Below are 21,805 nucleotides of genomic sequence, written 5' to 3'. Positions count from 1 at the left end.
ATACATGACTTTAAGAAAGAACTGGATGTGGAAAGATACAACTGCAGGTCCTTATGAGCATAGCTCTTCTTCTGCAAAATACAACTAGGTAAATGCAGCTGTTCTGATTGGTCTGATTACTTAGGTATTTTGTATAGCTGAATTCTGGATATTTGAGATTTTACTGTATGTGGATGTGAAAATGTTTGACCCAGTATATAAGTAGAGCATAGGGAAGTATATAATGCATTGAATCAGCAGAACCATGATATAAATACTGATGACATCATGATACCTCTCACAATTGGAGATACTTTTGTACGCTGTAGTCACAGTAATAGTCCTGCAAAATGGATGTCAGATAGAATCATTTTCCTGGTACCCATCTTCAAAAGTTATTAACACCTTTGCCTCTATCTGGAGATGCAGCCCCAAACAATTGACACTTGATTCCCAGGCTGGGCTGGGAATCTGTATCAACTTAAATTATATTTTCTCCACCTGTTCCCATAAGAAAAGCTGTTGACATATTCTTTTAGTGATTATTGTGATTCTCTACTGATACTACTGTCATCCTTAAAAAAAATTGTTCATAGATGAATATTTACCTCATTCTCATTTGGTCTTGCAATACAGGTTCACCTCAAGCTGCATGAAAGTTTTGCAGATCAGAATCGTGTGTTGACCAGCCCTCCTTATGAAGTGACAGAGACTGGATGGGGTGAATTTGAAATTGTTATCAAGATATTTTTCCATGATCCAAATGAAAGACCTGTAAGTAGGTGTTAGTCTTTTTTTCAACATTTTAGAGGTGGGTACACATACATTCCTTTGCTGGAGCTTGGGGATTTGAGACAACATGCTCCTATTGTCATCATCCACTGATTGTAGCAGACTTAATCTGCCAGCCATCTAGCTTTTTGCCTCTATATGCTAGAATGCATGTACATTTAGCCCTCATGTTTCAACCTTTGATTATATAGTAACTGTTGTCTTTAGATATATCCACATATTTAAAATTATATACTATTTTGGCAGTTATAGCGTTCTTTAAAAAGTAATTTACAGTGAGGTGAACCATAAGTTGAGTAATGATTTATGAGTTGATTTATCACTTTAAAAAAGCATCTAGAATAATATTCTGATTTATTAGTTTTAAGATTATTACTGAATAAAAAAAGAATGGACCCAAACAAAGACAAAGTTCGCTCCAAGCTTCAAAGAGCTTATCAAAAGCACCTAGAGTAATATTCTGATTTATTAATTTGAGATCATCAATGCCTAGAAAAACAAATAAATGGTCCCTTACACTTACAAAGACACATCCAAACAGAAAGCAAAGTTTGCTCTGAGCTGGAGTCAAAGAGCTTGGTCACTGTTACAGCACAACTCTTTCCAAGTGCTGCAAATAACATATTTTTCTACCATATTCTACTAGTCCTATGTACTCATATAACCATGACCATGATTGATTACTGAATACAGCAAAAATACATTTCACCAACAGCATACTACTGAATACCAAATTTCCCCACATTATCATCATCATCATCACCATCATCATCATCATATTATAATAATGATAATAATATTATATTATTGTTGTTGTTGTTATTGTGGTACATACATATATCAAAGGCTCCTTCCTCCTTACAAGGGATGTAGCCAAAAAACAAAGGCACAAAAACCACTCCCACCTTTTCCATCCCCAACATACTCCACTCCCATACACTCCCTTCTCTCCCTCTTATCTTGATGGGTCATCCCTGCATCTCACCCAGTGCCCTGGGTCAGAATAAGTGTTGCAAGACGCAGCACATCCACAGCAAGGCCACTTCATTAAATCAGCAACTCCCCCTCTCCATCCCCTCGTGCAGAAAAGGAGAAGACATGGAGAAATTCCTTCAGGATGCATCAATTTATTTTTCACGCACACTCCCTCACCCCCCTCACCCTCCCACTCCCCCTTATGCATCACAGCATCATCCATACACAACCATTCTCCATTCACCCCTATCCTCTGTCCTCTCCTGTCTTTCCCAATGCCCCTTTTACCCCATCCATCCATCTCATCCTAGGTTGCCCCCTCATGTTCACTCCTTCCACTTCTGCCTTCCATGATCTTCCTTGTCTAAATCCAAATTGATTTGGATTCAGTATATTTTTTTCTTCCAGATGTTTAACCCATCTACTTTTGATAACTTTTTCACATATTTTTGCTATTGTGCTTGTAAGGGAGACCAGTTTGTAGTTGGTTGGATTTTCCTTGTTCCCTCCTTTGTATATTAGTACAACATTTGCATTTTCCAGTCCTGTGGTACTTTTCCTTCTTTGAGTGAGTATTTAATTATCTTGTATATTTTGTCCTTCAACTCCTCTATGCATTCTTTCAGTATCCAATTTGCAATTCCATCCGGACTGTGTGATTTTCTGACATCAAGGTTTTTTATTTGGTCAGATTTCCTTCTGTGTCACAGTTATTTCCTTCATTGGGGGGTATTTCTCTCTCCCTATTTCCTCACAGTTTGAACTTTCAATTGTGAATACTGTTTTGAAATGATTGTTCATAATTTCAGCCATTTCTACTTCTTTATATTCGTAATTCCCTTGGTGCAGTCTTTCTATTTCTTAATTGTTTTTTAGTTTACCATTTACATACCTGTAAAATAGTTTAGGTTCTTCCTTGCATTTTTCTCTTATACCTCTTTTGTAGTTTCTCTTTTCATTTCTGCATATTTTTGAATAATCATTTCTTAGTTTGATATATGTTTGCCATTTACTGTTTTGTTTTTCTTATCTTTTTTCCATCCTTTCCAAGCTTTATCTCTTTTATCCTTAGCCTCACTACATTTTTTGTTGTACCAGCTTTTTATATATACTCTTTCTTGCTTTTGTTTGTTCACTCCCTCATCATAAATTTCTTTTAAGTATATTCCATCTTCCATCTTTGTTTCTTCATTTAGGAAGTTATCCCAATTTGCATTTTGAAAGAATTGTCTGAGTTTCTCAAAATTCGTTTTGTTGTACATTAGTCTTCCTTTTCTATGTTTCCCATTTCTTCTCAAGCCAATTTGCTCTTTTAGTTCGAATTCTATTAGTACATGGTCACTCTTTACTATTGGAATTTTCTAATCAATTCTTTCCACAATTTCAGGCTCTGACATGAATATTAGATCTAGTTACGATGATTCCTAATTGTTTCTGTATCTAGTATTTCCCCTTACCCACTGGGTCATTGTATATTGAATGGTCATATCAAGTAGTATGTTTCCCCAGAGGTCTTCTCCACCCTTCAGTGTCATTTCTTCCCAACAAATTTCTTTTGAATTAAAATCACCCATAATTACTATATTAACTCTTTCAGTAAATTAGTTAGTTCATATTATGTGTCTTCCAACAGTTTGGAATGATTGCTTTCTGTCCAAAACTGTTTTGGGGTACACATTCATTACTACAAATTTTCTACTTTTCATGTCACTGTTTTCAACTTTTATCATAATTGATTCCACAGTGTTTTTTCCTTCTGTTAACTTTGTCACATTTAAGTCTTTCCTAGCCAAAAATGATACTCCCCCACCCTGTTTTTCCTTTCTATTTTTCATCCAATAGTTGTATAGACCTTGTCCCATAGTATTCAGTGGTAGAGGATTTTTTAATTTCAATTCTACAGTTCCCATTATGTCTGGTTTTTCTAATGCCAGATAGTCATTTAATTCATTCAGTCCTGAAATCATTCCATCTATGTTGGTATAAGCTATCTTTAATTTTTTTCCTTTCTTGTCCATTTTTATCTACTTTTTATCTGTTTTCTTGATATACCATTTTCTCAGCCTCAGGTCCACCACTTCCCCCCAAAAAATAATTCTTTTTAGTCTCCATTCTCTTTTCATTTTTTTCATTTGCTTCATTTCTAAGTTCCTTTTCTCTCTCTTTTTCTTCATTGCTCATTTCTTTTTTTATCCATACATTCTTGTAATGTTCACTATTTGCTAGTTTTGTTGTTTCAGATAGTACTTCCTCTGCTATCATTTGAGACCTAAGTTTTACTTTTAGTGGCCTATATTGTTTTTCTTTTGAGTATTTTCCAATTCTATGCATTTCCTCTTTCTTTATAACTTGTCCCTCCTCTTGAATCTTTTTCAGAATTTCTTAAGCGATCTCTTTCTCCTCTCTTTCTCTCTGATATCTATGTACATCATGTTTCTCTTTAATACCATAGATTACAATGCACATTTTTTTTTATCTGTGTCCATGACCAAATTTCCTTTTTCCCTAATTACTTTAATTATCCTTTCCTTAGCATTTTCTATGACTTGTTGCTCTACTATTTCTTTAAAAGATAGTTTTTTATTATCCTGTTCTACTCTCCACTGTTTCTTTATTTCTTGGAAATCTTTTTCTTTTATCTCTTCCACTTTCTCGGTCACTGCCTGTATTTGGTCCATTTCTTTTTTAATGCCTCATTTTTATCTATATCTTCATTTTTCAATCTTTCATTTTCTCCTTTGATCATATTTAGTTCCTTTTTCAAATCGTCTAGCTCCCTGTTAGTCTCTTCATTTGCCTTTCTTAGTAGGGCTATCTCTGTACATCCTATGCTCACTTTTTAGTTCAATTATTTCATCTAATAAATCGTTGATCTCTCTTATTTCTCACTATAATTTTATATCTGGGCTCTCTATATCCCTCTATTCATAATTCCACCTTCTCTCTCAAAACCTGAAAATAATTTTTTTTCAAACCTTTGGTACGTCTTCAGGGTTTCATTCAGGCATGTTCTTTTGGGGATCACCCCCAGTGGTGATTGCACCCTACTTGCATCTAGGCATCTCTTCGTTGGTTCTTTTTTCTTCAAAACACCATTATTTTCTTCCATTAGAGTAATCAATAAAAAAATAAATAAATAAATAAAAATAAAGACACAAGGACTATTGCATTTTGGTCACTCATTGTACACTTCTCCCTTTCTGCTTTTGTAAACACAACTTGCACCTGTTTCAAATTTGTCTGTCAACGAAGTGCTGCGTAGCGCTTCAGAGCTCCTTTCGGATGTCCTATTTCAACCACTGCTGGTGTGTGTGGATGAAATAGGTGGGAGTGGATTTATGCCTTTGACTCTTGCTACCTACTTTGTAAGGAGGAAAAATCCCTTGGTAATATAATTTTAATGTATGTAATATAATATTATTATTTTTTGTTGTATGTATATATATATATATATATATATATATATATATATATATATATATATATATATATATATATATATATATATATAGGTAGATAATGTAGCTTTTATTGCTATTTGCAGGTTACTCTGTACCACATCTTGAAGTTATTCCAGTCTGGTCCAAGTGGAGCGCCTTCTCTGCCTCCTGGTGATAATAAGAAACCACTTGTATCAGAATTTTATGAGGAGCTCATATTCCAGGACCCTTCAGCCATGATGCACCAACTGCTCACAAATACCCGTCAGCTCACCTTGGGAGAGTATAAACATGATACTGATTGTAAGCATTGTTATATAAAAAGTTTTATTCTCTTCTGTAGGTGTCATTGAATCTAGTCTACATAACAATTTAGGTAGTGAACACATGGTTCTAATGATCAGCTACCAGTAAGGTGAGGTTTTTGGTGTACTCTGAACAAAGATAGTAGTATTATCTGTGCACAGCACAGTATTGGTCTACTTCCAACTTCATTTCATTGTGTGACCACCTCTTGTGAGTGGGTGCCATCAGTATTGCTTACACTCAAGTCGCCTCCCACTACTGAAATCAATACAGACATAATAAAAGACCTTTTCCCCTGATAAGAGAGGTTGGCTGATTCAAAACACACATCACACACACACAACAGTTGAAGTGACAGCGAAAATTGGACTCCAGAAAAAAAATACAATTTTCGTGGATCTCAATGAGGGAGTACCTATGTTGTATTAGTAGGGAAGGGGAAAAACTCATGGTGTAGTGGGAAGGTGAAGCAAAAAGAGAAGGGGAGGGATTACTGAGGAAAATTGAAGGAAATGAGGAATATACTAAAAGAAATTTATAATGGGGGAGTGAATAAATACGTACCTAAAAAAAAAAAAAAACATACATAAAAACCTGGTACAACAAAAAATGTAGTGAGGCTAAGAATAAAAGAGACAAAGCTTGAAAGAAATGGAAAAAATACAAGAAAACAAGTAAAAGGCTAATGTACATCAAACTAAGAAATAATTATGTAAAAATATGCAGAGATGAAAAGAGAAACTAAAAAAAAAAAAAAAAAAAAAATGCAAGGAAGAACCAAAGCTATTTTACAGGTATGTAAATGGTAAACTGAAGAATAAACAAGAAATAGAAAAGCTGCACCAGGGTAAATACGAATATACAGAAGAACTGGAAATGGCTGAAATTATGAAAAATCACTTCAAATCAGTATTCACAATAGAAAACTCACCTAACTGTGAGGAAGATATCCCCCTCAATGAAAGAAATAATTGTAACAGAAGGAAATCAGCGACCAAATCAACCCTTGATGTCAGAAAATCACATGGTCCAGATGGAATTGCAAATTGGATACTGAAAGAATGCATGGAGGAATTAACAGATCAAATATACAATATAATCAAATTCTCACTTCAAGAAGGAAAGGTGCCACAGGACTAGAAGAATGCAAACATTGTACTGATTTATTAGGGAGGAAACAAGTAAGATCCATCAAATTATAGACCGGTCTCCCTGACAAGCACAATAGCAAAACTTTGTGAAAAGGTCATCAAAAATAGATGGGTTAAACATTTGGAAGAAAAAACTACTGATTCCAAATTAATTTGGATTCAGACAAAGAAGATCATGTACAACAAACTTGATCTGCTTCTACTTGAGATTAATAGATAGTACAAGAGAGAGATGGTTGGGCAGACTGTACCTTTCTGGACCTACAAAAGGCATTTGATAAGGTACCATACAAGAAACTAATAAGGAAAATAAAGTCAATAGGTGGCATCAGAGGAAAATTATTGGAAGGGATGAAAGACTTCCTGACTGAGAGGAAAATGAGAGTAGTAATTAGAGATAAATTCTCAAATTAGGAAGAAATGACAAGTGTCCTGCAGGGATCAGTACTGGCCCTGATCATGTTTGCCATACACATACATGACATGGATGAAGGAGTAGAGTGTTATATGAATTTCTTTGCAGACAATGCAAAAATACTAAAGAAAGTAAAAACGGAGGAGGATTGAAACTCATTACAACAAGACTTGGACAAGATCTGGAAATGGATTCAAAAGTGGGAAGTGAAATTCAATATCAAGAAATGTAGTGTAATTGAATTTGGAAAAAAGTAAAAACAGAATATCAAGAGATTATAAAATTGGTGAAGAAGAGGTCAAAAAAGTAAACTCGGAAAAAGACCTTGGAGTGATGATCAACAAAGACATGACACCAGACAAACATATTGATAAAATAGAGAAACCTACAATTTATTGAGGTCAATAAAAGTGGCATTTGTCTATTTGGATGAGGAAATTATAAAAAAAAAAAAATATTAACTACACTAATAAGACCAAAACTCTAGTATGCAGCAACACTGGACACCCAGTACCAAAAAGAATATAAAAAAAAACTAGAAAGAATACAAAGAGCAACAACAAAACTGGCACCAATTCTTTCCAAAATGACATATGAACAAAGACTGTCCAAATTAGAATTATCAACTCTGGAACAAAGAAGGGAAAGAGGAGACCTACTAACTATAAAATTATGAAAGGAATGGAAATCTTAGATAATGATTTATTGAAATGGGACAATGGAAAAACAAGAGGACATGAAAAGAAACTCAAAAAAGATAATTACAGAAAAGATCTGAAAAAAATAGCTTCCCACACAGACAAAGAAACAGTGTGTGCAAACACTATTCAAGATTTTAAGAAAAAACTTGATGCTGAAAGATACACAGACAGGTCACCACGAGCATAGCTCCCTTCCCATATAATACAACTAGGTAAATACACACACACCCCACCCATGAAAACAATTATAATCCATCCACCCATCTGAACACCTTGTGGATGAAGAGTCATCCCTATTCCCCACCAAACTGCCCATGTCGAAAGCAATGTAGTGAGATGCAGTGCCTCCAGGGCAGGATCTAACTGCTGGAACTGGCCATCCACTACTTTTTTATATGGTAACCCTCTCTTTATCTACCCCCAAAATTTACAGAACAGGCAAGAAAATCCTTATGGGCCTCATTATTCCTGCATCCACTCACCATCTGTCTCCAATCACTCCTATTTTGTAGTTTTCCTTGCTTGACAAACCTTTCCCTTGGATCCAGTGCCTTCATTACCCTGTCCATCCACCTAATTCTTGGTTTTCATCCAAAGTTCACTCCACCTATTTATGCTTTCCACACTCTTTTTGCTAGTCATTCCTCATTCAAAAGACCAGTGACAGGTACCTGCATGTGGTGATCCTCCAAGATGGGTAGCAAAATTGCCCATTTTCAAAACTCTTTAACCTCCTCACCTTCAATAAGAGGTGCAGCCCAGAGGAATTGACTCTTGATCTTCAGACTGGGTCCAAGCTCTTCTCTCAATCAACTTTAACTGTATACTTTTATCATGTATGGGGAGCTGACAACCAGTGACTGCTCCCCTCTCCCTGCCACTTTCAACTGGTGATATAGAAACAGTTCCATACTAATACAACACAGGCAGAGTCCAAGGTTTCTTCCCAGAGAGATCAATAGGGTCATAAGAACATAGAAATTGAGGAGATTGCCAAAGTCCATTAGGCCTACACCAGGCAGTTCCATGTCTGTTACCACCTGTCATCCCTATCCACCCCCCGAGGCCCAGTACTTTGATGTAGTGGGGGGGCTTCCGTGTAGTAAGGACGGGCTGAGCTGTGCCAGCTAGATGCAACCATACTGGAGAGGTCAGCCCCGAGCTACCAGACGAAAACTGAGCCAAAAGTTTTTTTTTTTTTTTTTTTTTTTTTTTTGGGGTGTGTGTGTGTATTTACCTAGTTGTATTTACCTAGTTGTATTTTACAGGAAGGGGAGCTATGCTCGTGGGGTCCCGTCTTCATATCTCATTTTATCTAAACTATTTTTAAATTCATGTATTGATTTTGCACACACCACTTTCTCATCTAACTTGTTCCAACTGTCTATTGCTCTGTGAGGAAAGCTGTTCTTTTTAAAATCTCTTCTATAGCTGTCTTTTTTTATTTTCTTTCCGTGTCCTCTTGTATTTCTGTCATCCCATTTTATCAGATTCTCTCTATCAGTAATTTCTATGCCTTTCATGATTCTGTAAATAGCTATCAAATCTCCTCTCTCTCTTCTTTGCTCTAGTGTCTGTAGTTTAAGTTTTTGTAGTCTCTCTTCATATGATAGTTTTGAGAGTGTTGGTGCCAGTTTTGTAATTGCTCTTTGTATTCTTTCAAGTTTTTTTATACATTTTTTTGTACTTGGTGACCATATCGTTGCTGCATATTCCAATCTTGGTCTTATCAGGGTGATTAGGATTTTCCTCACCATTTCTTCATCCAGGTATGTAAATGCCACTTTGATTGTTCTTATTAAATTATAAGTTTCTCCAAAAATCTTATTTATATGTTTCTCAGGTGACATATTATTCATAACAATGACTCCCAGGTCCTTCTCATTTTCTACTTTTTTTATTCCTTCTTCTCCCAAATTATATGATCCTGTTATTCTGTTTTTGCTTTTTCCAAATTCCATTATACTACACTTTTTTGTATTGAACTCCATCTCCCACTTCCTACTCCATTCTTGTACTTTATTTAGATCTCTCTGTAGTGATTCACAATCTTCTTCAGTTTTCACTCTTTTCAGTAATTTTGCATCATCTGCAAAGAAGCTCATATAGCTTTCAATTCCTTCATCCATATCATTAATATATATAGCAAACATTATTGGGGCCAGAACTGTTCCCTGCGGGACACCGCTTATTACTTCATTCCATTTTGAGTGCTGATCTCTTATCACTACTCTCATTTTTCTTTCTTGCAAAAAGTCTTCCATCCAATTTAGCAATTTACCTTGTATTCCTCCTTCATATTCTAATTTCTTAAGCAACTTCTTATGTGGTACTTTGTCAAAAGCTTTTTTTAGGTCTAGAAATGCACAATCAGCCCATCCATCTCTTTCTTGTATTATATCTATTAGCCTTGAATAGAAACATATTAAATTGGTGACGCATGATCGTCCTTGTCTGAATCCAAATTGCCTTGGATTTAGTACGTTGTTTTTTTCCAAGTATTTTACCCATCTACTTTTGATAATTCTTTCACATATTTTTGCTATTGTACTTGTTAGAGAGACTGGTCTATAGTTGGTAGGTTCTTCTTTATTTCCTCCTTTATATATAGGTACTATATTTGCTTTTTTCCAATCTTCTGGAACTTTTCCTTCTTTTAAGGAACTGCTTATTATGCTATGTATTTTGTCTGCCAGTTCATTCCTGCATTCTTTCAGAATCCAGTTTGCTATTTCATCTGGCCCATGCGATTTTCTGACATCAAAATTACCCAAGTGTGTCAATATTTCATTCTTTGTTACTTCTATTTCTTCCATAGGGGGGACTTTTTCCTTCCACTCAATCTCTTCAGGTTGTATATTTTCCCTTGTAAACACTGATTTAAAATGTTTGTTCATAATTTCTGCCATTTCCATTTCCTCAGTGTATTCAACTCCTCCTTGTCTTAATTTCTCTAAGTCTTGTTTGTTTTTCAGTTTATTGTTTACAAATCTGTAGAATAGTTTTGGTTGATCTTTACACTTTTCTATAACATCTTTTTCATATTTTCTTTTTTCCTCTCTGCACTTTTGTACATATTCATTTCTATAACCAGTATATATTTTCCATTTTTCAGGTCTGTCTTTTTTCCATCTGTTCCAGGCTTTGTCTCTTTTGTCCTTTAACTCCCTACAACTTTTGTTGTACCAGCATTTTACATATTCTTTTTCTTGTTTTTGTCTTGGGACATACTTTTCCACTCCTTTTTTGTAAATTTTTGTCAAAATATTCCATTTCTCTTCCACTGTTGTTTCTTCTTTGTATATTTCTTCCCAGTTTTCTTGTTGGAAGAATTCTCTTATTTTATCAAAGTTTGTTTTTTCATACATCATTCTTCCTTTTCTATATTGTTCATTTCTTTTCATATATTTTTCTTCATTAAGTTCCAGTTCAATCAATATGTGGTCACTTTTACCTATTGGTGTTTTATATTCAATCTTGTCTACTATTCTAGGTTCAGATGTAATTATTAAGTCTAGCCTCGATGGTTCTTCTTCATTTCTATACCTAGTGTTCTCTTGTATCCATTGTGTCATTGAATGGTCAGTAATCATCTCAAGTAGAGCATTTCCCCATGAGTCATCACCACTCTTTACTGTCATTTCTTCCCAGCAGATTTCTTTGCAATTAAAGTCGCCCATCATAACTATTCTTCCTCCGTCTTCCATTATTTTAGTTAATGCTATCTTTGTGTCCTCTAACATACTTTTATGTTCACTCTCCTCCCATGAGGCTGTTTTCGGAGGCACATAATTGATCACAAATTTTCTGCTCTTCTTATCTCGGTCTTCCACTTCTATCATAATCATCTCTACTGTATTCTTTCCATATATGACACCTTTCACGTTTATATCCTTCTTAGTCAGGAACATAACTCCACCCCCTTGTTTTTTCTCTCTGTTTCTAATCCAATAATTGTATGTATCATGTCCTACACTGTTGGGTGGTAGTGGGCCTTTTAATTTTGTTTCTACAATTCCCATTATGTCCGGTTCTTTTTCTTTCAAATAATCATTCAGTTCATTCAATCCTGTTATCAATCCATCTATATTTGTGTAAGACACTCTTAGTTTTCTGCCACTTCCATTGTATTCTCTGTTTCCCTTATGTTTTTCTTTAGTATGTCGAACTGCTTTATTTTCATGTTCACTACTCTCCAATAGAATCTCTCTTTCTCTGACTCCGTTCTTTCCTCGTTTTTTGCCTTAGCTTCAATTCTTTTCTGCTTTTCTGCCTCTCTTTCCTCCTTATTCATTTCTCTTTTTATCCATACCTTTTTATATTGATCATTTGTTGCTAGTTTCCCTGTCTTGGATAGAATTTTCTCTGCTGTTGTTTGTGACCTGAATTTAATCTTAATTGGTCTGTTCTTATCTGTACTATATTTTCCGAGTCTGAATTTTTCCTCAATTTCCTTTATAATTTCTGGTTCATCTTCCTGGACTAATTTTAATAAACTGCTTACTCTTTCATTTTCCTCCTTGATTCTTGCGGTTCTATCTGGGTTATGTTTCTCTTCCATTCCTAATATAATTATACATTTCTTTTTGTCAGCTAATTCTCTTACTATATTCTCCTTCTGTCTCATCACTTTAATAACTGAGTCTTCATTATGTTCTTTCAATTGCTGTTTGACTATGTCAGTGAATGAAACCTTATTCCCTTCTTGAGTTATTCTCCAATTTTTAGCTTCTGTAGCTATTTTCTCTCTGTTTTCATTACTATTCTTCTTCAATTTCTCATTCTCCTCCTTTACATTTCCTAACTGTCTTTTTAGGTCCTCTATTTCTTCAGTTAAGTTTCTGTTAGCCTTCTCTAGTTGTTCCAACCTTTCAATTCTTTGGAAAATGGAGTCTACGTTACCTAACTTACGCTCCAAGTCCTCGATCACCTTATCAACTCTCTCCTCTAGTCTTATCAGTCGGGGGGGGGGGGGGGGGGGGGGTTGTGTCCCCCCCACCCTCTTTAAATCCCTGAAACATATTCTCGTCACTTTCTTCTGTATTGCTCCTCTCTATACTTCTAATCTTTACATTTTTATTTGCCATTTCGTCATCACTGAGCTGGTCCGGTGGTCGTTTCATGTTGACCTTACGCCCGTCTGCCTGGGCCAAGTCCTCCACATCCTCATTTCCTTCCATTTCCCCAGCAATCCCTCCCCCTCTCCTCTTTCCTTACTTTCCCACTACCTCACGAGCAATTTCCCCCCCCCCTGCAAATACAAAAAGGCACTTCTCTTTGCGTTGGTATCCACAATCTGCACTTTTCTTCAGAGCGTTCGTCAAGCCGTCCGTTCGTTGAAAGTGTGTGTGTGTGTGTGTGTGTGTGTGTGTGTGTGTGTGAATAGATAGGGGGTCCCTCACCCTTTTGCTTTGTGAACTCCCCTATCCCTATTCTTCATATTTGCTACCCTACTCCTTTTTCACTATCTTTCTCTAATACTTGTTAAGGAAGGTTCTGGTATCTTGGTGCCTCCCAAGCTACATGTCTGAACCCAGTCAAGTGGGGATGTATACTGCGAGGTCACTACTCCCTGCGAGGGCCGAAAGCTCACCGACTGGGGAATGCATGTTTGTGAGGCAGGTACTAGGCTACCGACTTCCTTTCTCCCTATCCAGTACACATGCAGATTGACTACGTTGGACCCATCCTAAATGGGACAAAACAAAAGAGGACAAACCCCGGGTTGACAAAGTCTCCAACTCACCTCCGAGGCCCTGCATGTGTAAATAGTCGTTTCTGGAACCTCCCGATTCTCCAAAGACTTTTCTTTTATTGCTTGTGGCATCAGGCAACTGCAGTATCTGCTTCTATGCATTTCCCAATCTTTCTTAATATATGGTGTGGCCTCAGATATACACGATCATGGCGTCTGTTCAAACTGACTATTCTAAACCCCCACCACTACCTGATCCTCCTCCTAAACCCCCCGATCCCTCTCCTAATATTGCCAATCCTAATGTTGATGCTATTGACTCAGCAAAAATAAAAACCCCAGTTGATGACTCCGGCTTGAAAAAGGACTTCGGTAAAATCAATCAATCAAATACTGCCCCTAATAGTCATAGAATCTTACATTTAAGATATGTAACTCTTGATAAGAGTTATACAGACTTGTATGAAAAGTTCCGTAAATTTGGACAAATTAAAGAGATCAGAGTTAAACTAACTGACAACTTTAAAGCTTGGCTAGTGTGGATCTCATTTCTTTCTAATCAGGATGCAGCTGCTGCCTGCTTGGATTATAATAATTGCAATGAGAATGAATCTTCGGCCCAACTTGTTGCTAGAGCGCCACCTAACCTGGATATCTTTTATCCAGAAAAGCTGGTAGAGGAAAGGAAGGAAAGTGTGCAGAGGCCTCCCAGTCCAGCTAAGTGGCTTATTGTCACTCTTGCAAAAGAACGTGCTAACTTGTTCGAGATTAGAAGATTCTTGAAGAGTCACCTTGGCTCTGGTAATTTGAATAACTCCCAGGTATCACGATTTGGAAGAAATTCCTTCTTAATTCATGTAAAATCTTATGAACAAGCTGCCATGGTGCTTAACTTGAAACAGAAATCTGACATTAAGGAAGTCAAACCCCACTATACCTTTAGTTATACCAAAGGGGTAATCTTTAATAGAGATCTGTATGACTTTGATGAAGAAGAAATTGTAGAAATGTGCCCAACTAATGTTTGGAAGGTTGCTAAAATCCCTCATTCTTCTATGATCACCTAAGTTTTTCTGGTGAAGATCTACCTCATTATGTAGAGATAGAAAAAGAGATTGTTTATGTGAAGCAGTATAAGCCCCGTCCCCTTCAGTGCTTTAACTGCTATGGTTTTGGCCATCCTTCCTGCAGATGTGCAAGAGACAAAGTGTGTTTGATATGTGCTCAGCCTGAGCATGGGGATTGTTCCCGCCCAACAGTTTGTATAAATTGTAAAGAAGAGCATGATGCCAGAGATAAGAACTGTGTAATTTATAAGAAGGAACAGGAAGTACTACTAAAAGCTCATGCAGAACATATAAGTGTAGGACATGCTAAAAGACTATTAAGTAATTCCAAAAGATACGGTGATGCTGTTAAAACAAATAGTAAAGTGGATCAGCCAACTGTAGAAGGCAATAGAAATAGAAATGCTAATATGAATTCTTCTGTTAAAACTAAACCCAAGCCTCAGTGTAAAACTGTTACTATGAAACCTAATCGTCTTCTCAACTAGGAATTTGTAATACTTCTGAACCCTCCTGTGCGGAAGTTTCCCCACCCCTTGTTGAAGGGGTGTCCCCTGCCCCATCTGGAGGGGCACCTAAGGTTTCTATTGTAGAAACCTCACAGGCTTCTTCTAATGAAGCCTCCTCTCAGGCAATCTCTCTTCCAGACTTGGGGGACTCCCCAGTAGAGGGATTGCTGACTAGTGTGCCTCACTCAGTAGAGGTGCACAGAAGCAATGAGGATCAACCAAATGCTGAACCCAAGCCTCAACATGAAAGAGTCACTACTAGACCAAATCGTTCTTCTCCACAACTTGGAAATTGTAGTACTCCTCAACCCTCCTCTGTGGAGGTTCTCCCATCCCCAGTTGAGGGAATGTCTCCTGCCCCATCTAGAGGGGCACCTAAAGTTCTCATTGCTGAAACCCCACAGGGTTCCTCTAATAAAGCCTCCTCTCAATCAGTCAAACTTCCAAACTCGGGGGGGCCCCCCAATAAAGGGATCATGGACTGATGTGCCTCACTCAGTTGAGGCGCACAGAATCAAAGCTATGGAGTCTGAAGCTGTGCACAGTAAAAGACTCCACAGTCCACCCTTATCTCCATCTTCTTCCCCAAATCGTGATAAGCAATCTAAGAAAGAAACTAATAACCCAGACTCTACATCGTCTGTCGGACCATTGTCAGAGAGGAGGATGCCACCCGCAAAAGCAAAGAAATTAAAAAAGAAACCACCTTGTAAACCCTCTCTCTCCCAGACTTCTCTTACCAGACCAATAGACCCAGAAAAGAAAAAGAAAACAGTATAATGTCCATAATTCAATGGAATATTCAAGGTTTTAATTCTCATCAAGAGCAGGTTAGGATTCTCTTTAAAGAACATGATGTGTCTGTTTTTTGTCTGCAAGAAACTATGCTTGGCAATTTATCCCCTAATGTTGGACTTAATTATACATTTTACAGATCTCCTATGATTGGGGGCTGTGCCCATGGAGGTACTGGTATCATTGTTAAGAAATCTGTAAACCACAGAAGTGTCCACCTACAATCGGTGTTGCAGGCTTGTGCAGTACAAATCTTTACCACTAAATGGATCACTTTATGTTCTTTGTATTTGGAACCTGAACTGGAAGATCGACTCGTAGACATATATAACCACCCCCGTCAGTTTGAGTTAAATGTCCTACAATCTTTGGTTGACCAGCTCCCTGAGCCTTTTATTCTAATGGGTGACTTTAATGCCAAGCATCCTCTATGGGGTGAATCAAGGTGTGACCCCTGGGGCAATATAATTGAAGAATTTATTGATAATAACGATGTCATTTTGATGAATGACTGTTCCAAAACTAGGTTTGATGTCTTTCACAACTCAGGTTCTGCTATAGACCTAACTATTTGTTCATCAGCCTTAAGATTAGACTACAGTTGGTCAATAGATGAAGATTTACATGGTAGCGACCACTGGGCTATCCATATCAAATATTTAAAGAACACTTCCTCCTCTTGCTTACCTAAATGGAAGACAGGAGAGGCTAATTGGGAATTATTTAGGAGATCCACAGAGATTAATTATAAGACTAGTGATTTTGGTAGTAACTGTGATGCATATGACTACCTGGTAGACATGATACTTTCTGGTGCTTTCTCTTCCAGTAGTCCCCTGGTGGAGCGATGAATGTGCTTTAAGCAGAAAGATTACAAGAACTTGCTATAAGAGATATTGGAGATACCCTTGTTTAGTCAATAAGATAACGTACAGAAGAGCTCGAGCAAAGCAGAAGAAAATCTACAAGAAAGCAAGGAGGGAATCCTTCATTAGATATATTAGCGAATTGAAATATGACTCTTCCCCTACCTTAGTATGGAATAGGATTCGAAAATTACAAGGAAAGTTTACTCCATCTCCTTTACCCATTCTGAAGATAAATGACTTTTATATCAGATACAAGAGAATTAGCAGAGGCTTTTGGAAGACATTATGCTGATATTTCAAGCCCACTACATTAGTCAGATGATTTCAGAAGAATTAGAGCCAAGACCACGATTATTCCTCCTACCAATACGAACTCGGAGGCATATAATCTTCTCTTCACCTTGGAAGAAATGGATCATGCTTTATCTTTATCCTCCCCAACCTCTCCTGGAGTGGATGACATTCTTTATTCCATGGTTGCTCACTTATCCATATCGTCGAAGAAATTCCTTTTACATGTGCTGAACGGTTTTTGGTCTTCTGGATCTTCTCCTAAATCTTGGAAGACTTCAATCATCATAGGAATCTTAAAGGCAGGAAAAGACTCTCATGACCCACAAAGTTACAGACCTATTGCTCTCACTAGCTGCATTTGTAAGATCAATGAAAGAATGGTTAATACGCATTTAGTTTGGTTTTTGGAATCCATAAATCTGCTATCTAACAGTCAGTTTGGATTTAGAAGAAATAAGTGCACTCTGGACCCCTTACTTTTTATCACTTGTGAGATCCAGAATGCCTTCGCAATTGAGAACTCTAGCATTGCTGTGTTTTTTTACTTGAAAAATGCCTACGATACTACCTGGTGGGGAGGCATTCTGAAGCAAGTTGCAGAGTGGGGTATCGGGGGTAATATGTTCATTTGTTTAAAGGACTTCTTGTCTGACCGTTATCTAAAAGTCCGAGTGGGCTCTTCTTTCTCTTGTGCACATCTCCAAGAGGAAGGGATTCCCCAAGGAAGTGTTCTGAGTCCTACACTCTTCGGCATAGCCATTAATAGTTTATTAGAGCAAGTTCCCACAGGAGTTCATGGATTGGCTTATGCTGATGACTTCGCTATTGTGTGCAGCAAATCGACAACATTAGAAACGGGCCAAAAGATTCAAGAGGTTATTAACTTAGCAACAGCATGGGCTAATTGCAGGGGCTTCAGATTCTCTGTTGAAAAAACCAAAACCATAAGGTTTTCCAGACTAAGACGCAAGGAAGAAATACCAACACTATTCTTAGAGGGTGTCATATTACCGTATGAAGATGAAGTAAAATACTTGGGTCTGGTTTTGGATAAAAGGTTGACATTCACAAATCACATAAACGAGGTTGTATACACTGTTAAACAGTGACTTAATATACTAAAGGTAGTGTCTCGTTTCAACTGGGGAGCAGATCGTGTAACTTTAATAAGGCTTTACCAAACATTCTGCCTTAGCAAAATGGATTACGGATGTCAAATTTATGGATCGGCATGTAAAAGTTCACTGAAGAAGCTTGATATAGTCCACAATATGGCTTTACGGATCTGTTCGGAAGCCTATAGAACATCTCCAGTGGATAGCTTGTATGTGGACGCAGGAATTCCTCCCCTGTATATTCGCAGGGAGGAATTAAGCCTTAGATATATATCTCGTGTCTTGACATCCAAACAGAATCCAAACTTCAAATTTGTAAAGCAGCCGGTAGACAGAGCTCCAAGGAAAAGTACTCTGCCGAAACCTTTAGAAGTGAGATGTGAAGTTGGGACAGAGAAGGTAGGACTTGTTCCTAACACAATTGCTGAGATCATGCCTCCCAGATTCCCTCCTTGGAACCGATGCCCCACTGAAATATGTCCTCTTGAAAAGAAGAAAAATAGAACTGCTGTAGAGCTAAAAAGTGAATTTATAGAACATTTATCAGTACATGCCGATGCAATTTTTATTTATACAGATGGATCAAAATCCCAAGATGGTGTTGGTTGTGCTGTTGTATCTGATAGCACAGTTTTAAAGAGAAAGTTGCCTGATTTTAGCTCTGTTTTTACTGCTGAACTGCTGGCAGTTAGCAACGCCCTCAAATTTGTTTTTAATTCTGTTCCGTGTGGTAGGAACATTGTTGTTTTTACGGATTCCATGATCGTTCTATCCTCTGTAAATAATTTGTTACCTCATCATTTTTTAGTCCAAGAAATACAGGAATGGTTGATTCTCATCAACAACAGAAAGAAGATAAAAGTAAACTTTTGCTGGGTGCCGTCTCATGTGGGTGTCACTGGAAATGAAAAGGCCAATGCTGCAGCCAAAGCCGCCACTAGGCTCAGCCATATAACAGACCGAAAAGTCCCACATACGGACTTGAAACAAGTGATCCATTGTTATACAATGGAGAAGTGGCAAGAGCAATGGACAAGGCTGGACGGTAGTTATAAATTAAAAGAGATTCACCCCTTAGTGAACCCTTGGAAGTGTCCTCCTTTGGACAGAAGGTCAAGCATTGTCTTGACAAGACTGAGAATTGGCCATTCCTACATTACTCATAAATTTTTAATGGCAAGTGGAGCAGAAAGGCTGGCCCCCCAATGTCCCACTTGCCAAGTAGTTTTGACAATAAGACACATTTTAATTCAGTGCCCTGCATTCTCTAATAAGCGCAGGGCGAATTTTTTAACTGATTTATCTTTTAAAGACATTTTAGGGGAGGAAGCTCATGTGAAGAATGTTTTAAAGTTTTTAAAAGACAAATTTATTTTATGAAATTTAAAATTGTGTATATGAATGCTTGTGAGTGTTGTTGATGTGTGTTCGTGAATGTTTATTGTTTTAACTGTTTTACTTGAATTTTTATCTAAAAGGTAAATATGCGCTGAATGGCCTACCGGCTCCGGCGCTTGGCCTTCGAGCCAAAAATTCCATAAATCAAATCATCCCTATCCATAAAGTTATTTCATGTTCTCTTGAAACAGCCAATTGTTTCAGCGCTCACTTCACAAGCACTGAAACAATTGCCAGGCACTGTAGGGCTGCAGGGTGTCCACTTTGTGAAATTTGAGACAGGAAATATTGTACAATGTTTTCATCATGTGAGCTTTCTTAAACAAAAAATAATTTTACTTTCCATCCTTTATTTTTCAGTTGAAGATAAAAAGGAAAAGACAATGATCAATCTTTTAAATGGAAAAGAAAAAATTTCTGCTGAGATTCTTGATCTCAGAGAAAAGCTGAACTTGGCCAAAGAAACAATTGCCCATTTCAAAGAAGAAATCAACAAAGCTCAATCAGAAACTACCATAGATGTGTCAGGTATTGCATGACCCTATTTATAATCTGCAACTTTGTTTGTGAGTCAGTCTTAGATAACACCCCATTTTGTTTACATGTAAGAACCTAGGACTATCGTAGTATTATCCTGCCATGTGGTCTTGCAGTTATTGATGACTGTAGGAATTGTTTAAAAATTTTGAATAAATGGGTCAAGAATGACTGGATACCAAAATAAATCCTTTTTTATATACACTTTCTTTCATCATTTCCCTATACTCATTTCTCTATATACCAAGGGTCTCTTCTCCCTATGAAGGAAATAGCCAGCCAAGGCATGCACCCACTTCCACCCATTCATTCCCATCCACCACCCATTCCTTCCCATCCACCAACCATTCCACTCCAATCCACCAACCTTTGTTTCTCTTAGGGAAATGGTCATCTGTCTATGTACCAAGGGCTTTTTCCCCATATCAGGGAGGTAGCCAAAAAAGGCACCTACACACTCCCACCCATTTCACTCCTATCCATCACCCTCTCATCTTAGGTCATTCAGAAAGAGAAGACAGGAAGAAATCCCTTTGGGATATTTTGATGCAGCCTAAAAGGATTTCTTTCTGTCTTCTCTATTTTTTGTATGAGGGGACAAGGAGGGAGGGTCACTGTGTAAGTGAAGTGGCCTTACTGGGTATGTGCTGCATCTTGCTGCTCTGCTTCTGACCTGGGCAGTGGGAAGGAGACATGGATGCCTGGAATGACCCTTCATCTACAAAGAGCTAAAATAAAAGGGAAACAATGGTGGTGGATGGGAATAGGTGTGTGCCTTGAATTGGCTACCTAACTGTAAAGGTAAAAAAAGGGACTATGTTCTCTCAGCCTATCCAGGAATATATGAGTATATATTATTAGGAACGGTCTCTTGGTTGGATCCAGGAGGTGCTCAAAATGTTTGCAATGGTATAATAGTACAAGAAAATCTATTAGTATATTGGACAAATACAACACAAAATTAATAGCAAGCCATAGAGAACAACCATTAATGGCAATGTGCCATAGCTAAACAAATGTGACTACTGACAATAAAGGAGTAATAAATCATCTTATGTTCCTTCTTGAAATGAAGATCTTGGTAATGAGAGACTGAAAAGGGGGACAAGAACAACTGATATACCTAAACTACCTGTAAGTGAAACAATGAGAGAGTACAAATCGGTGGTTGTTTTGGTGGGGAGAAACTTAGCAAGCCCAAGTGCAAGTGACTTCCAAATGAGAATGGTGGAAGCAGATAGGCTAGATGATGTATTTACCTAGTTGTAATATATGGGAGGGGAGCTATGCTCGTTGTGACCTGTCTTTGTATCTCTCCGCATCAAGTTTTATCTTAAAATCTTGTATAGTGTTTGCACATACTGTTTTGTTGTCTAATTTGTTCCATGTATTTATTGCTCTGTGTGGGAAACTGTTCCTTTTCAAGTTTTTTCTATAACTATCCTTTTTCAGTTTTTTTCTGTCTCGTTTTACCGTTGTCCCACACTAACAAGTCGTTCCTGTCTAAAACTTCCATTCCTTTCATTATTCTGTAGATAGTCAGCAAATCTCCTCTTTCTGTGTAGTGATGTGACTGTAATAAAGAATATCCAGCAGTTCGCAGAAGTGGTGAGGGGGGCAGGGCTTCACTGGTCGTCTCCTGACTTCATTCTGCTTCTTAGTGGTGAGGGGGGATGGTATTTGTATCCAAATACTGCCAATGTGGCCCCCAGGCATGTATTTACCTAGTTGCACTTTGCGGGAAGTGGAGCTGTGCTTGTGATCTGT

At 37.5% G+C, this 21,805-nt stretch overlaps 1 protein-coding gene across 4 annotated transcripts in view; it reads left to right on the top strand.

Annotated features, from left to right (window-relative positions):
- Gas41 (YEATS domain-containing protein 4 Gas41) overlaps positions 1-20,242 on the top strand; it is a 33,697-nt gene extending 13,455 nt beyond the window's left edge. For all 4 annotated transcript variants that reach the window (XM_076213491.1, XM_076213493.1, XM_076213492.1 and 1 more), the window contains 3 exons: positions 616-753; positions 5,291-5,489; positions 19,862-20,242. In XM_076213491.1, coding sequence (XP_076069606.1) covers positions 616-753; positions 5,291-5,489; positions 19,862-20,040 — 516 coding nt within the window. In that variant the 3' untranslated portion in view covers positions 20,041-20,242. The remainder of the gene's footprint in view (positions 1-615; positions 754-5,290; positions 5,490-19,861) is intronic.
- The last annotated feature ends 1,563 nt before the right edge of the window (positions 20,243-21,805 follow it).

This window comes from Oratosquilla oratoria, chromosome 31, assembly GCF_046742065.1.
Source record: "Oratosquilla oratoria isolate Oo_2021 chromosome 31, ASM4674206v1, whole genome shotgun sequence".
NCBI classification, from domain to species: domain Eukaryota; kingdom Metazoa; phylum Arthropoda; class Malacostraca; order Stomatopoda; family Squillidae; genus Oratosquilla; species Oratosquilla oratoria.
This window is presented reverse-complemented; position numbering and strand designations above follow the sequence as displayed.